Source organism: Pyrgilauda ruficollis, unplaced genomic scaffold (assembly GCF_017590135.1).
Source record: "Pyrgilauda ruficollis isolate IOZ18807 unplaced genomic scaffold, ASM1759013v1 scaffold21, whole genome shotgun sequence".
NCBI lineage: Eukaryota > Metazoa > Chordata > Aves > Passeriformes > Passeridae > Pyrgilauda > Pyrgilauda ruficollis.
Genome location: NW_024520318.1, coordinates 4,488,826 through 4,506,278, shown reverse-complemented (window position 1 = coordinate 4,506,278; position 17,453 = coordinate 4,488,826). Strand labels below are relative to the sequence as shown.

The 17,453-nt window shown below is 40.6% G+C and overlaps 1 protein-coding gene across 2 annotated transcripts in view; it reads right to left on the bottom strand.

Moving 5' to 3' along the window:
• The window catches only part of FNDC3B (fibronectin type III domain containing 3B), a 185,555-nt gene that overhangs the window by 83,419 nt on the left and 84,683 nt on the right, over positions 1-17,453 (bottom strand). Inside the window, exons 1-4 of one of the 2 annotated variants that reach the window (XM_041467870.1) lie at positions 16,209-16,342; positions 9,721-9,797; positions 2,166-2,409; positions 960-1,244 (exon numbers count right to left, since the gene is read on the bottom strand). In XM_041467870.1, the coding sequence (XP_041323804.1) occupies positions 960-1,244; positions 2,166-2,409; positions 9,721-9,780 (589 nt within the window). In that variant the 5' untranslated portion in view covers positions 9,781-9,797; positions 16,209-16,342. Of the gene's footprint in view, positions 1-959; positions 1,245-2,165; positions 2,410-9,720; positions 9,798-16,208; positions 16,343-17,453 lie in introns of those variants that run through there. The other variant, XM_041467869.1, reaches the window with a different exon arrangement.

Below are 17,453 nucleotides of genomic sequence, written 5' to 3'. Positions count from 1 at the left end.
TATTTCTTTCAGTTATGTCTCACATGTAAAAGTACAGAGGCATATAAATATACACTATGGATAGATAATGGAAAACCTGTGTTTTATGCATAAATTAATTGAAGATATTTCAGAGTGTGATATATTATGAATATCCCAGACATGCTGCTTTGGTTACTACATCAAGGTTTGTTCAGGCAGCTGCTGCTGTAAGCAGTCAGCAAAGAGACAAGTAGAGAAGAGAAAGGCAGGTGGGGATAAGGGATTATGACAAGTTACTAAACTAAATTTAGGTAGAACTGTATACAGAATAGCTTGTGATAAATGAGATTTAATTACAGTAAAGCACTGGGTTGTTCATCTAAAGTTTTAAATTTTTAAATGGCGAGTCTCTGAAAATGCTGAAGAAAATTATTTCAAAAGTAGCCAGATTTATCTGACCACTATTTCCAATGGCTAACATGAAGAAATTTCTTCTCACTTCTGTTTTCAACTAATCTTACTTTCACTGAATTTTCACGTAAAAACCCCTTGGTTTTTCAGTCATCACCTCTAACCTTTCTAATAACTTTACCAGGTTAACCTAAGATATGCAAAATAGTGGCTCCTAGTAGTCAGATCTTGGTTATAGCTTAATTGTCCATGAAGTTTTTTGCGAAGTGCCAAGATGCTTCTCTGAAAAAGCAAAATAAAACCAAGACCTCACCCATAAAACACATTTCTGCTTCCAACAGATAAAAAGAGAACGATGCTACATCTACCAAGGGAGCAGTCACAGAAGATGGGGAGGCACTGGACTCACCTTACAAAACAAACACAGCCTAGCAAGCCCGGCGTTGGGATTTAAGTTCGCACCATATTAACGCGTGGGTGGGAGTGTTTCTTGGCACAGCCACTGGATCCACACAGAGGAGGGTCACAAGCCGGAAAGGTGCAATAAAAAAGGAATTAAAAATAAATAAATAAAGGCCTCTTTTTACCGTGTGGGTCTTGTTCACTTGACTTTGGGCTGCTCCTTGCTCTGCGCTCCGGTTTCTTCAGGGCCGGGGCTGCCCCGCCGCCGCTGCTGGCCCCGTTGTGGCTCTTGGCGTAGCCATTGTACACCGTCGTGCAGCTGCCTATATGGCTCTTGTAGATGGAGGAGGGAGGGCTGTTCAGGCGGTTCTGGCGGTCAATCTGCCTGTCTTTGAGTTTTTTGTGCTGTGGTTTGCTGTACTGGTCCTCCCTGGTGATGTAGCTGGACATCCCATATAGTGGTATGATTTCTGAAACGGAACGGTTCACCCGCGTTAACTCAGAACAACAAAACAACTGAGGGGTTTTTTTCCCCAGAAAACCAAATTTCTGGCTATGTCCAAATGAAATTACTCCAGATGTTCCTGGACATTTTTAAAAGAAAGCCTTTTTTTGCAATGATTTTGTATCAACTGTGCTCCTTTGATGACAGAATTTTACTTTGGCTGAGTATGTAAAATGCCTCTTATTAGGGTGATGTTTTTCCCTTCCCATTCAGTCTTTGTGTTTCAGGGACACAGATTACAAGCAAAAATCCAGACAGAACTGATCTTTTGGAAAAAGCCTTCATAAGCTCAGAGCAATTTAGCATTTTCTTCCTCAGGATCTGACTGGACAGAACAAGCTGAGATGTGCTGGTTCCAAGCTGCCAACCCTGGATTACATGCAATTTAACTTCCCAGTATAAATAGACTTAACAATCATGTCAGTTGTGCTCCACAAAGAGAGAAGTGCAACATGAAGTAGAAGCTTTGGGAATTAAAACTATCTCTAAAAAGTTTGAGAATTATCATAAATATCATGTACATTCTTCAGTTCATTAAATACAATCCCCACTTCCCCCTCCACAGATGACTCTTTCTTAAGCTAAGGCAGGTCAGCTTGCAGGGATCACAGTATTTCCTGATTTTTTTCTATAATTCAGTCTTCCTTTTTGTGCTTCACTTTGGGTGTGAACCTTGAAAATATCATGTCCAAAACAGTTTTGTCTTTAAAAATAGATACTCATAGCTAAAGCCCCCACTCAGGATATTAAAGGAGGCTCCATCCATGTAACAAAGCCACTCTGTTAAATTCTCCACCTCATTCCTATACTCTTGGCTCCCCCAGCCCTTAAACCTTGCTGAACACAGGTGTCAAAGGCCATTCCCAGTCCCTTCCTCCCAGCTCACCTTGCTCTCCATATATTGTTGGGGGAAGATGATGCTGTGGGAAAAACTGTGGTGGCATGTCCCCAGGTCCAGTGACAGGAGGGTAAAAGGCTGTGTGGGAGTTGTGGATGAAGTGGGGATGGTGTGCCAGGTAGGGGGGCAGGTGATGGGTTGGCGAGATGGCCGAAGGGTAGCTGGGAGGGAAACACTCCGGGGACTGCGGCGTCACCACCACCCTCCGGACGCCCGTGCTGTCCTCTATCACCTGCAGAGAAAGGAGCACATCAGGCAGCATGTGAACCAGGCACACCTCTGAAACAGCACTGTTTACAGCTTGTCCTCCCACTGCAAAGCAGCTGCTCATGGGGTTTAGCTTCACGAATAAACACAATTCTAAAATTAATATCAGCAGAAATAACCGCGGTGGTGATGTGGCTTTTCCTGGAGACTCAGATATCCACACTGATCACTGGGAGCTGTACTGCTGCTAGTGATAACTATGTGGGTTAAGGCACAGAATAAATAACCTGCATTTAGGGAGGAAAACAATTGAAAAAGGAACACAAAGCACCAAAATAAGCATACTCATTGGGACTGACCTTACATTCCTCCCATAACATTTCTACCATGGATTTTGACAGTGCCCTGAGAATGGAGTTAGTAACTCTTTGGAAAGCAGCTGGCACTGCTGTTGTGGAGAGGCTGTGTGTGCACACCGACATGTACTCTGCAGGTACCTGCTGTGCTGGCCTACATCTGCAAAGGAGCTGCTCTGTTCATAACAGGTAGCTGCTCAGGACAAATCACAGGGCAGAGGGGTTGTTTCCGTTACAGAGCTGGCCTATACATCCACACAAATCAGCTCTGGGATATGCATAACTTGGCCCCTAACGCCATAATCACAGCATGTAAAAACAGATGGAGGAAGGTGGAAATGTGCTTAGGCTGAAAAATGTTTTTCAGGTTATAATTTTTCCAGAGTTGTATTTCTGGAGAACAGTCAACCAGCCAAATTTCAATCCAGACTTAGGAACCAAGCTTTTCTTGAAGCTCATCCAAAAAACTTCTGCCATTTCTTAAATTAAAAAATACAACCACGTAACAGCCATTACTCTCCCTTTGACTCCGTATGCCGGCATGCACGAGGTGGAAAAGCATGAAGGAAGCATCATTTAATTTCATACAACAAACAGGTTGTTGAGAACCTCATTTTCTCTAAACTGACTGATGGCACACAGATGGAGCAGTATCTGTGATGAATATGTTGTATGAGATAAGTGCACCAGAGGCACCTGCTGCAAGATGCTGCCACTCTCATCTGATTCCCACACCATCAGCTGGGGTTATACAGCACACTCTGCTGTGGATTGCCCACACTCCAGTGGCTCTCATCACATCCCAACGTCTTTAAACCACAAAGGAAAATCTGTACCCTGGAGCAGAGGAATGGCACAGTCACAAAGGACCAGCCCTGCCCAGGGGCAATGCCCACAGCCCTGAGCAGAACTGCTCCAGCAAACAGCTCCTGCCTCAGGCACCAGCTGAACAAGGTATCACAGGGAAAATCCACCTAGGAGTGGCTGACCCAAATCCTGCCCCAGGCCATGTGTGCCCTCAGGTTCTGTGCATTTATGCCTGTTAGCTATGGGATGTGACCATGGACACAATTTCTGTGGCTTGGCTGGCCTCTACAGAAGATAATTTCCTACAGAAAGTTAATTCAGTCACTTGTAATATGTCACATTAAAAATACATTGCTTGCTGAGTAACCAAAATAGTAATTGTTTGGCTTAACATACTTGATTCTACCCTCAAAATTTACGACTTCCACAAGCAATTTGTCAGCTGCCAGCTTTAAATTTCAAAGACTTTACAGAGTCCTCAGAAGACAGCTGAATCCCAGAGATTCAGACTATCACATCCTTTCAACTGCTGCATTTTCAGGCTTCCCATCTCTGCTACTGGTTCTGCTCCACAGCATCTCTTATCCTGCTGCCAGGTCTCAAACCTGCACTCAGAAACCTGGAAAAGAGGGAAATCCTTTTGCGTTTAGCACGTATTTGAAAAACAGAACTACTTATCTAGGACTGTGCACAGAAATGCTGGATTTAACTCCCAGACTCGGATTATGCTGTAACTTAACTGAGAGAGCAAATTCCTACATCCTGATGTGAGAGGTTTTCATCGTGGCTTTATCTAGTCCCAGCCTCAAAGCCAACTCCAAACTCTTATCTCTGCATCTAGACCAGCTACATGTGCCTTTTGTGCTCTGGTGAAAGATGAATATATTAAGGAACAGATTTAGACAGAAAGCTTGTACACTGAGCAGCACATAATGTAAACCATATTTTAAATTATTAGGATTCAGCTTCCTGAGCTATCATCTATAAAGCAGGGAGGAAAGCTCAGAGTCCTGTCAAAGACCTTTTTTGATGAAATTACCCTGCTAGATGAAGCTATAAAATATCAACAGGATGGAGAGAAGCCAGAGATGAGGGGATAGAATGGAAAATTTCAGCTTGGAGGAACCTACAACCACCAACTATTCCAACTCAAAGAATGAGCCAGCCTTCCAAATTATTTCACTTGAAAAGCCAAGACACTAATATCTTTTATTTGTTTCCTCCCAGGCGATGAACGCTGACAGCATTCTTGTTACTCCACGTGCACACATTACAAATGAACACAAAAACACAGGGGACCTTGCAAAACCCACTTTATTTCCCAATCCTACAGGGCATTTTCTCTCTAAACTAGGAATTATTGATATATATGTACATTTCTGAAGCTCTACATACAATCTTTAAATACACTATTCTGTCCTTAACAAATCAAAGTTGATAATCTGATTTATGTGTTATATGCATCAGGTAGCTATACAGACTGGAGATATCCCTGGATCTGTAAAACCTGCAGTGAGTAGACTGTAGTAGTGCCATTCTGGGAAACAACATTCAGTTCATCAAAGATAGATAAAATCAATTTTGATCCATTAATGAAAAAAACATAACTTAGCAGAGAGGTTCAACTTTGCTATTTTAAGAATAAATATGCAATTCTTTGTATCTGTATAAAACCATTTGTCACAAAGATCATAAATACATCTGGAAATGGCTAAACTGTCTCTATTTCAGTGCTAAGAATCAATAAAATCCTAATCCCTGTTAAGGTCTCTAGATGCAATGGGAATATTAAAAGTAATTGCTATTACTAATCTTAGTGCTTTATATTTAGAGAAAACAAATACCTCTGGTCATTTGGCACCTAGAAATAAATTTCCATTATTTTGTGGGGTTTTTTTTCGAACAGTTAGTAGGTAAATTGTTTTTTGCTGGTATTTTTTGTGCTTGCTCGTGTAAGTGGCATGCCTCCTCAATAACAATACTATTATAGCATAGTTCTGTGTGGGTTTTTTTCCCATATTTTAGGGAGCTTAATTGCTACATGAGTAGGTGATGATCTTTCAGGGCAGTCTGGGTTAACATTACTCATACACAATAAAACTGCCTCCCCCATTGGTTGCCACATTTGGGGAATGCCATTTTTAATGTTATTTGTTTTCCAGTGCAGATATCACTGTAGTAACTAGAGATAATTCACGTATTCAAAGTACATCACACTGGTCCATGTTGTCTCATTTTTCTCCACTAAAATGTATTATCACACTCTAAGGAAAAAGACATGTTAATTGTGCACAAGTAAATTGTATCTGTATTTTGTGAGATCCAGTTAAAGAAACAACCACCCTCATTCTGTAACACACCTTTACTGAATGAGTTTATATGGTAATATGCAAGTAATTTCCACTTATTTAAAAAAAAACAAAAAAAGCCCCCAAAAACCAAACAACCCTTATTTCAACTTAAATTTAATACATTAGATTCAGCAAGGACATCTGGAGCATGGCCACTGGGTGGACCACAACCAATACTTCACAAATTTCATAAACTAATTTGAAACTTCATTCATAAATCAATCTGTACCCAAAAACAGTACAGAATGAGCTCATCCACGAGGCACTTGGATGTCAACATTTTATTTATTCATTTAATTTCTTAAGGATGCCAATCTGAGTTCACGCCAGTCGTGGCAAGTTTGCATCACTATCTTTAGAATCCATCAGTATTAAATCAAACACCAAATTAAATCTATACCTTCCATGTGGAAAATAGACAGATAAACATCTAGAACGCTGGCAAGCGTGTTGTGGTAATTCAAATCTAGAATGATACAGTTCTTCAGGACCAGTGCCCATGAACTCAAAAGGATCATCACTTCATGGCTTGCTCCATGTGAGATCTGCACAACCTTCCTTCTGTTCAAAGCTTTAATGAGGATCATGCTGTTAAAGGATTGGCTGCAGTCTACAAAATACCCAGAGCAGCTCTGTGAGCAGTAAGATACAAAAACAAGGAGATTGCCACTAAAACCTGATGCTAGCCAAACTGCTTTTGGAGAAGAACACCTCTCTGAGGGGACAGGATGTGCTGAGGAACAAAATCCTGATTTTCAAGGATAGGATTCATTTTCTACCATTTTCAATGTCATTTAAAGTCATTTCTCTTCCCAGAAGTTATGCTTTAGTTCTGCAAATGCCATGTGCTTGGTGCAGGAATATTGAACTGCAGGACCATGGCTCACATTGAAAACTTCAGACCACAGAAACTCCATGGGCCAAAGGAGGTTTTTCAACACATGTGCACCTCATGGTCCAACCAGTAAATTTGTCCTTTAGTCTTAAAATATCTGTGGCAGAGAGCTCATATTAACAAACCTGTAAATAAAATCAAAAGTGGAGTTTCATGCCAGATTTTTTGTCCAACTACAGAAAAGTAACCTCTCAAATTCAAGAGGAATTGCTCCAGATTTATTTCAGAGAGAGCAGTCCTCAGCCAGTAGCACTAAACAAAGACATTAATGATCCTGCTTTTTGATATTTTCTTTTCTCTAGTTCTCCTGAATAGAGCACTTCAAACCCTCCTCCTCTCCTCCCAGACATACACTGAAAAACAGGAGCAACCCATGAGGACATCCACAAATTTAACACCTTAGCCTCCAAATCCTTAATCTCACTTAACAGTTAAAGCCAAAAAAGTTGACATCACACATTTAATGCAGATTTCTCTGCCATGTCACCTTCCAGAACCAACTTTGTCCACCAAGAGCACAGCAAGGAGTTTCTCCTCTGGTCTATATTTATCTAACCCTTAGCCCACAAAGAACTGCAGGGACATGAACCCTGATCTGATAGCTCCTCTCTGCCAGAGGTGCACAGAGGTTTATCATAATGCAAAATACTGTCTCTTTCAAGAGCTGGTCTTTTGAGAGCAAAACCATAGCATGAAAGATTTGAACTGGATGTCTGTATTTGTTTTCTATTATTTTCTTGGATCATTTCCTGCCCTGGCTAAGCCTCATCATTGGGAACATCTCCTTAACACCAACAAACCCAGCTCCTAGTCACAATTATTAACGTGGTCCTTGAAGTCTAGAAAGAGAGTCTGTGTTTGTGCTGCCTTCAGTGGGGCTGACCTTGCAGGGCTCACATCCTCCTGCCAATTTTTCCAAAGAGGTGATGAAGCACCACATCAATCCAGGGTTGCAATCATTCGATAACTCATGTAATATTCAGGGCTAACACAGCTCACACAGGCTTGGCATAACAAAATGGAAATAAGATTTCATGCCTTTTTTTAATAGGCACTGCTGCTTCTCTGCAGGGGCATTGCTTTCTGCCTGACTCTTAGATGTACACTTTGGGGACAAATCAAGCCCAAAAATCAAATATATTTTGATTCATATCCCAGAGTGCAGTAATTTGCTTTATGGCCTTTCCCTTGACGTGTTAAATTTAAGTTGTGTTCTAACGGTTTATCATAAAAGACTGGGTTTAACTATGAAGCAATAGACAAAAGCAAGAGCAAATAAGGCAGAGACATTTATTACAACAAAGAGCTAGTTTCATTACTGCAGACTTTCAACTCCTATTTAATATGAAGCAGTCTGAATGGCAAGAGACTCACCACAGAACAGAACACACATTCTGCTGCAGAAAAGTGCAGAATACAGAGTTTCCCCCTATAACTTTACAACATATTTCCAGCTCCCTGGAAAAGTTGCTTCAGAAGAGGGTTTTTGGTTGAATTTTTTTTCTGGTTAAGGAACTACTTAAAATCTTCTTTAGTGGAATTATTATGGTGCCCCACAAAAAGCTTTGCAGAGGAACTGGGCTCAGACAGAGATACAGCTGGAAGACTTTCACCCCTTTGGTTTGGAAAGCATTCCAATTATACCCAACCATTTATCTCAGCACAGAGGTGGAGAGGTATAAACATTTTAATATTAAAAAGGTGTTAAAAGTTATTTCAAAGGAAGAATAAATCTTTAGATAAACCTCTGCATGATATGGACCAGTCTATTAAATTTCGTGAGCCCGTGAGGAGCATTAAGAAGCAAATGCTGCCTCAAAACTCCAACCACTCCCCTTGGGAGGGCTGAGGAGCAGGAGGACCACCCTGACATCCTGCCCTCTCTCCTAGGCTGGCTAAGAAATTCCCTCTTACTTGAAGCATGTTTTCACTCTGTTCAGAAGTCAAAATACCACAGAGTGATTGCAGTATTTTGTGGGATTTAAGTATGACGCCATCCACAATTTTTCAGAATTACACAAGCTCACATGTTTCCTGGGGAGGGGAAGAGACTCCAGGACATCATCTATTTTCTGCTTAACAAGATGCCAAACTATATCTACCAAAAGTTCTTATGCTATTCATCAAGGATATCTGAAATACTTCGTGTACTTTTAAGGAAGCTTTTGATCCAGGTCTCAAGGAAAATGGTGACATTATTGGATTTATTGTATTGATCACAGCTGTCATGCCTTATATCAATCTTTTTTGGTTTTTGTTTTTTGTTGTTTTTTTTTTCCTTACCTCAGAAAGAGTCCAAGCTTTTCAGAAGATGGAAGGAACAGACTGGTAATCCGAGTTTATTTACACAGAAGAGCAGTAGCTGTTCAAGAGTTCCAAAACCTAACAGTTTTGCAAAACCTTTTCCATAAATAGGTAGTTAAATCACATTTATTCTTGAAAACACACCAAAACCCCCAGTTCCTGCTATGCTGCAGGATTTCTGCTGGGAAGATACTGAGGATCAACTGCATATTTTATAGCTACAGGGGCTCCTTCTCTCACTTCCATGCTCTCCCACCCCTTCTGACTGTCACACAAGAACTTGAGGCATTACCCAACATCAAGGACTTCTCCCCTCCTCACAAACAATCCAAGCTGCATTTATAGGCTCAGTCCGTGTGCAGAGCTTTTTCTGGTGCCCAACCCCAAAATCTACTCCAAATACCAGGGTGTGAAGGTGCACATCCCTGGTCACTCGTGCAAATGTGGGTGTACTATCAGTCAAGTGCACGAGGCATGAAGATGCGTATTACCATTTTCATTAAAACTTCTAAATTACACTTCAACCAAGTAGACTTCTCTACGTGGACCAATGTTTTTTGCTTTTCCATTTAAAAAATCTTATTGTTTTATTAATAGAAGTGTTAATTCTTCAAGAAGCATACCTGTGAGATATAACCAGGAGGCACATGAATAGGGGGAATGGATCCATTGGGTGACATCATGGGAACCTCTGCTGGTCCTAATAGAAAGAGAGTAATAAGATATCAGTTTTTTCAGTTAAAAAAATAGCATAATGGCTTAGAAAAGGTTAAAAATAGCTTTACTTTTGAAGCCTGCAATAACAAAATGAGCAGCTCCACTAATTTCTGGTGTATGGAAAATGCCTTGTGCCATCATTCTGAGAATAAGATCATTGTTCAATGACTTTACCATATATTCTGCTGAAATAATATTTTCATCATAAAACAGCTAGAACATAGATTTTATATTACCCACTGATCAACTTATACAGCATTAAGCAGTAACACAATATGTTCTTTAGCAGCCCACAATTCCTATATTGAACTCTGTTTAAGTTATTCTTGTCAAAGACATAGGAGCAGGGAACAAAGCAGAAACTGTGTAGCCTGGAATTAGGCAGCTCCCAAGGAAAGCGTCCAATTGTAGCAAAAAAAAAAGTCACATATGTGAAAAACTATCTATCTATTTAAGAATGCACAAAGACCAAATTCATTATCTCAGCTATTCAGACTAACCTTGGAATGTGGTTATACAAGCAAGAAGCTTATGGTTTCCACTCTGAAATCCAGCCCTGAACATGCAAGTTCCATTTTGAGGCACTGAGTACAAGTACAACAAAGCAAGTGCCATAACCACTGTGCTTCTGGAAATGGAGCCTCACAGCTAAAAGAAAGTGTCTAGATAAAATGGAAATAGTTCTCTCAACTGCTCACTGATTCACCCATTAACTTTGGGAACATCACATGGAGCAGTCCATAAAATGAACCCCCCAAACATCAGACAGCTGTTTGCAATCAGAGTTTACTGCTTGGAAAAGAAAAATTAATTTCATTCCTTCCTTATTACATATTAAAATCTGACACTGAACTGTTAATTAGCCCATTTGCCCCCATGGTCAAACACTTGAGAGGAGCTCAGCAGGACCCTGCTCCTTGTCACTGCAAACTGAATTTCAGCTTTGACTGACAACACAAAAGGAAACTCCATCACCTTCTCTGATGGAGAAGCCATTCAACATCTCCAAACCATATCACATTCTAGGGAAGGAAGCTGAGCACTAAAACATATGAAGCACTTCAGGCACAGATGGGATGCAATGGCCTGTAGGAGTGACTGCTCCCAAAATTTAGACTCATCTAATGAAACCTCCAACAACAAACTGAGTCACAGTCTGTTGTCTGATATCAGCAAAATCAGTCCACATTAAATTAGCAGTCATTCCCTCTCCATCTGCATTTTTATACTCCTGCTGCTTCTGGTACAATCAGCAGAACTTCCCTCCTCCCAAAATCCAAGTTACAGGCAGGAATCCATCTGAGTTATTTTTAGCCCCTCTTATCTTGGTTTGTTTTCTCTATCCAGTTATTTACAGTCTAACCAGCCCCTACAGCTTTTACTACTCACATCTAGGTTTGAAATATGGTGAACCAACATCAAGTGTATAAGGCAAATGGGAACTCTGAAGCTTAAACTTAAACATTTTGGATCTGCTTTTGCTGGACTTCATACTTTCCTATACTTAATTATGTGCGGAAATTTACCTACACTACAGGCCTAGTAAGGGGAAAAAAGTTATTACTTATTATTCAGCTCATATGGATTTCTCTCTTACCCTGTGACCCTCACAACAGTATTTGTCTCCACAGACAGCCAACAATTTTAGTGTCAATGGAAAAAATTCAGCCTGAGCAGTATATGATTATTGGGAAGGAGCTGCCATCTAAATGGTTTTATTTAAATCCATCAAAAATATGAAGTGACAATTGGTTCAGAACAGAAATATTGTTCGAATAAACGTGTTTTCCAAATCAAAAAAAATCTCCGCACACTTCTTTTGAGTTTTTTTATTTCTCTCTGAATCCACTTTGCTCCGTACACACTGCCAGGTTTTGCTCCACAGTAAGCTGGACAGTTCATAAAAGGTAAAGGCTGATATTGTCAACATGCAATGATTCTTTTTTTGGGATTTAATCCACATTGGATTATCTCAAGAGCTGTTCAGTTTTTCAGGACAGAACATGCTTGAAAATATGTAAAATGAATAGTTAACAGTTATGCAACACATTCCTTGTCAGTGATTTCTCAAACTCAAAAAACTGCAAGAAAAGCTGTTGATGTAGATTTTAAAATCCTGAGTTCACTATTTAAATAGACAATAATGTAAATGCATGTAAATGTTGCTCAGTAGAATGAAGCTTTATCCATTATGTGTTTCAGCCCCTCACCGAAACTTCTTACAATTGTATTGGCTAGTTGTTCTCAAAAATAGCTACACTGACTTGGAAATAAACTTAAAATTGAACAGTTTTGGAGTTTCTACACAGAGAGCAGATATATACAACAAATAAGCAGCACGGCATGCCTCATATCTGTCCTTCCACACCTTATGCCAACTGCTCATATGGAGTAGTGATCTACTTGCAGGAAGAAATCAAACTCCCACACTGATACTGTTGACTGCAACACTTCCACTCCAATAAAAAAAAAGTAATATTGTGTTTTATCATCAAAACGTGCACCGTGCAAGATGAGTCTTAACCTTGCATATGACCCACAAACTGTTAAAGTCATTTGGATAACAGGTTTTAAAAGACTGACAGCCTGGTGATTTGCAGCTAGATTTTGTTTCCACTGCTTTGATTTCAGGGCTGGCCAAATGACTTTAGCACACATTATTGCATTCCTCTCATCAATGGTATCAAAACAACTTCGAGTGGTAGTAAAATAAAGACCCCCACCTCCACAGCTCAATGAGTCTCAGCAATTTTCTTGTTGTCCAACCACTCCCTAATTAACATTAAAACAAAACCATATCTTGTTTGGCTTGAGTTTTGTTTGGTTGGTTTGGGTTTTTTTGTTTGTGAGGGTTTTTTTCGTTGTTTGTTTTTGTTTGTTTGGGGTTGTTTTTAGTATTTTTGATTATTTCAAATAGTTTTGACCTGTTAAAAAGCAGAACTTTAGAGGAGGATGTTCCTCAGCTGCTTGTATTCACAGGTTGGATTTAAGTACTTTATACTCTTGGGAATCACAACTTTGCAGGTTTTAATTGAAGCTTGTGGCTCAATACAAAGTTTACTTTAAAGGAAAGTAAAGGAGAAAAGGTCCTTCCATTCTATCAGGGATGCTGCACACTGTAGTGAGCTTGCTGGAGTACTTTTCAAACCTGTTAACAAATGCAGATTGTCTGCTGAGTTCCTCATGAAACTCAGCCAGCAGTGCTTGGCCACCTCTGCTGACAAAGCCAGTGGCCAAATTCCACCCCGAGCTCCTTTCCCGGGAGTACAGCACATCTCTGGCTCCTGGAGGGCTGCCCTGTCCAAATGCAGGTGCAAGGAAATTATTCCCCCTCCTCTGAAAGAAGAGAAAAGCAGAAGCCACCAGGCTGGAGGCACCAATGTCCACCTCAGCAGGCAGGGGACAGACCCCACTTGTCCCCAGCTGGCAGAGCAGTTTTCCTATTTCCAACACATTAATATTTAACAGAATAAAACTTGGAATAAGTAAAAGAAGCAACTCAGTCTTATACAGTGGCAGAACTAATTAACACATTGACACCCCAGTCTGAGCCCCTCCTCCTCTTCCCAAACACCTATTTCCTTGTGCTGCTTTGTCACCCCTCTGATGGCATTAAAGCTGATCATTTTAACCATTTCAAATAACCAGAAAGGTTTTGCAAAAATACTGCCTTTTAAAAAAAACACCGGCTCACTCAGTCTAACAAAAATTACAACAACAACCGTTCTATTCCTTCTTGTGCCATGTTTTATTGGGTGATTTTATTGCACATCAAAACAGGGCTCCCTTCCACCTCTGTCTCCCACTTGCCCTGCCAAGAGGACGTTCCTGTCAAGCAGAGACTGACAGTTCTTCAGGTCATTTTTATTCCTTCTGGAATAATGTCACAATGTACTTGAGAAACTTCTGTCCTAAGATTTTCAAGGCTAATTATAGCCTGGGTTGCAATCCATGACAATTTCAAAATTCTTGTACAAAACCAGTTTTGGAAAAAGTATGCTTTTTTCTTGTTCCCTAGTGACCTTTAATGCACGCATTAAAGATCACTTTAATCAGTTTTCTTTCCTTAAATTATAGAAGCCAAAATCTGACATTTCAGTTCCTCCAGCTAGAGCAACACTTCCTTCCCATTTCTCTCCATCCACATAACATTATAGGGCAAAGAAGTCATTTTATCACACCATTATCATGAGTGCTTAGAGAGCATTGCTTTTATTTATTATGTCCCCTGTAGAATATTTTTCACATCCAGCTCCAGCACATGGGCATATGTTTTACACAGTTTCTAGTGTTTTGCAATTACCAAACTCTACCAGGCTTTGTTATGAAGTTCCCATTCTGAGAGCAGTTACTGGAAGTTTCCCGAAGTTCAGGAATTTCTCAGCCCTCTTTCCAGCAAATACATACCAATTTACCATTTCACACCACAATACCTGCACTAGCAGAGAAAACAATTAAATTTAGGGATTTTACCATTTGAGTTTGAAAGTTAAGAATCCTGCACATTTAATAGCAAGAACCTACTGAACGAGCTAAGTGAAAAATTAAATCCAGGGAGGTAAATGCCTTAAAATTTATAAAGCTTAACAGTTAAAATTAACCCATGAAAAATTATTCTGCCTCTTCCTGATCCTCAACAAAACTGGTATCACATCTTTCACATGTGGCACTTCTCAGGAAGTAAATCTATGGAGCAAAAGGTGTGACGGAATGAAAAGGAGAGATAATTAAGGGCAAATTGGTCTGCTTTGCTAAAACAAATGACCCAGGGCTTGCTGACCTTGGCTGGGACCCAAGGGTTTGCATTTTCACATGGATGAGCAGCTGTTCCGGAACAATTTCCTCAATGAAACAAGCACAAACAGGCTCCCTGTCAGGCACACGTGTCTTCTCCCTCCACTTGGTTATTCTCAAAGCAGCTTACGGACTAAACAAGGTGATGACAAGGAAAAGAAAAAAAAAACCAAAACAAAACAACCCCGGATCCTTCCATTCATCTTCTTTCCTCTGCAGCAGAGCTGTGGGGAGCATTCTTCCCAGCCTTTTGGCCACAGCCTAGAACTCTTAGCACCAGCAAACATGAGCATATCAGAGCATTTGGTAAAAAACTTTAAAACAGGATGTAAAGAGCTTTCATATACCAGTATCACCACAATTTTGAACTGCACTCTCTCCTGGACAAGAGTTAATTTGGTCACTAACTTAACTCTGCTCACATACAGTACAAGGCAGAGTCAACTCCCAGGTGTCTATTCAAGTTCCTAGGACACAGATTAAATCTGCTGCTGATCAAGGTCTAAATACTTTGTTCTTAGATCAGTGTGAATTTGTACATTAAAGCAGCTCTGCATTACAGAGAAAAGGAGTAGCAGTATTAAGTGCTTGAAGGGTTGACAGCTTTAAGAAATATCTTTGGAGAAGTCTGAAATGGCAGAAAAAAAGTCCCATTCATGCTACATTCAACCTACCAACGGCAGGGTAGTGAAAGGTGCTAAAATAATGTTACCTGTGCTTTGATAAATGCTAAGAAACGTGTCCAGCACTTGGGCATCCCCATGGCACCAGCTCATGCCTGAGATAGGCAGAGTTTATCCTGCTTCTCCCTATAGATTTGTCAATAATTTTAAGATGACCTCATCTACACACCAAGATGTGAACAAAAGGATGCCTGCCACATGACCATTCACATTCTGGCACCTCAGCTGCTTATTTTATATTCAGGTCACAGTTTAGTAGTATGAAGTGATTCCTTCACCTTTGAAGAGTACAAAAACGTTACCAAAACCCTCAAGTTTAACAGAAATGGCTCCATGAATTTCAAATTATCTTGGATCGTGCAACAAATGACTGTTTAAATGCAAATGGAACAGCTAAAATGAAAAAGAAAAATCAGCCTGAGAAATCCTGCAGGTGCATGGCTTAACCACTGGGCACAGTCACCTCCTTATGTGCACACACTGTTTGACAGTGGAGATTGAAGCACTTTTGATGTAGGTAACACACACTTCTTGAACTCCTTGTGACTTCTATGACCACTTAATGCTTTTTGCTAAATCCCAGGACTACAAATATAACAGCTCTTTACTCACTCTCACAGACTGTCAAGTCGATTTGCCGTAAATATAATTAAAAATAAGATGCCAAACCAATGCATGTTATAAAAAACACATTGGTGTCTTGGAGTTTCAGCGCAGAATTGTTATTTAGACCAAACTGCAAACCCCAAACGCTGGAATGACACGTTCAGCCCTTGGACTCTGCAGCCACAGACCCGACAGCACCAGCCACGCTCCAGTCTGGGTTTGACTGATGCTTTCAACATCAAAGGTTTTGCAGACAAACTCATTCAACCAAGCATCCAATCAAACTGCTCAGAAATCCATGCCAAATGCACCCAGCAGACAGCTCCTGGAGCATTTTCTGGCTTCTTTACACAACAGCACCTTTGCTGTTCACACTGGAGCCTCCTGGAAGCTGCTGGCCGGTGTTGGCTGCCTGACCTGCCGCACCTCCAACCTGGAGTTAAACAACAGCACCCCAACTTTCATGTCAGAACCACAAGATTCCTCCTCAGCAGTGTGTGTCTCCCAGATGTTGTATTCTGGTTTGGGGCATATTCTAGAAATAATGCAGTAACCTGTAAAAACAGGAAATTAACTGAAAGCTATCAGCTGCCCCAAACATGCCCTGTCCAAAGCTACCACATAGGACTACAGCAGTCACACAGCAGCACTAATCCAGCTCAATTCTGAGAGGAACTCAGGTGAAATGCCCACTTCTGTCCACCACAGAACTATGAATTAATAACTTTTCAAGCATCAAATGTTTGTTGTTTCAAATATGAAGTGGTTCGAATTTGGAGATACTCATCCTGAAGCATAAAGAGCTGTCCCTCTCCTCACCTGCCATCCTGTACCTTGGTTTTGGGGTTCACTACACGTCACTAATTTAACGAGCAGAGAAGAGTCCAGACCAGGCCAGACAAAGCTGTTTAGCAGCCTGGCACATCCTCTCCTGGTGCATCCACAGCTTCTCCTCCTGCTGTGGGGCTGGAAGGGAAGGAGAAAGCACCTGGGGACAAGGACCTGGTCCCAGAGCATACAGCAACCCAACACCAGTGACCACACTCTGCAGTGATGACATTTAAATTTACACACTATGAGAAACTTGGACAATCTAAAGCTCATTGAAGTCTTCCAGAAAGGTTAGATAAGTAAACTTGTTCAGCCACAGAGAATGGAGCTGGACAAGGGGGATTTTTCGGGTCTCTTGCTGTTCTTCAGGTGAGATTTGTTTCTTTTTTTAAACTAGACCCGTGTATCTATCACTCTAGAGTTTCAACTTACAGGCAACATTTTGGAGTGGAACATTTTTTGTTGTTGTTTTTTTTGAACAGAAATTGAGTATTTTCCTGTCCTAATCTGAACAAACAAGTTGGAGTCTTTTGCTAAAATAAACCCTTTCTGATGGTTGGCTCACCAGTCGCTACTGCAAAAACACTTGCAAAGAGTATGTTGCAATACTTCAAGCATTGAAAATAAGCATATTCCCATGGCAATTCACCAGATGGGCTACAGATTGTAAATCATAAATGTCTAGACTGAAACACAAGAGACAAACATCTGTCTAAAATCAGTTG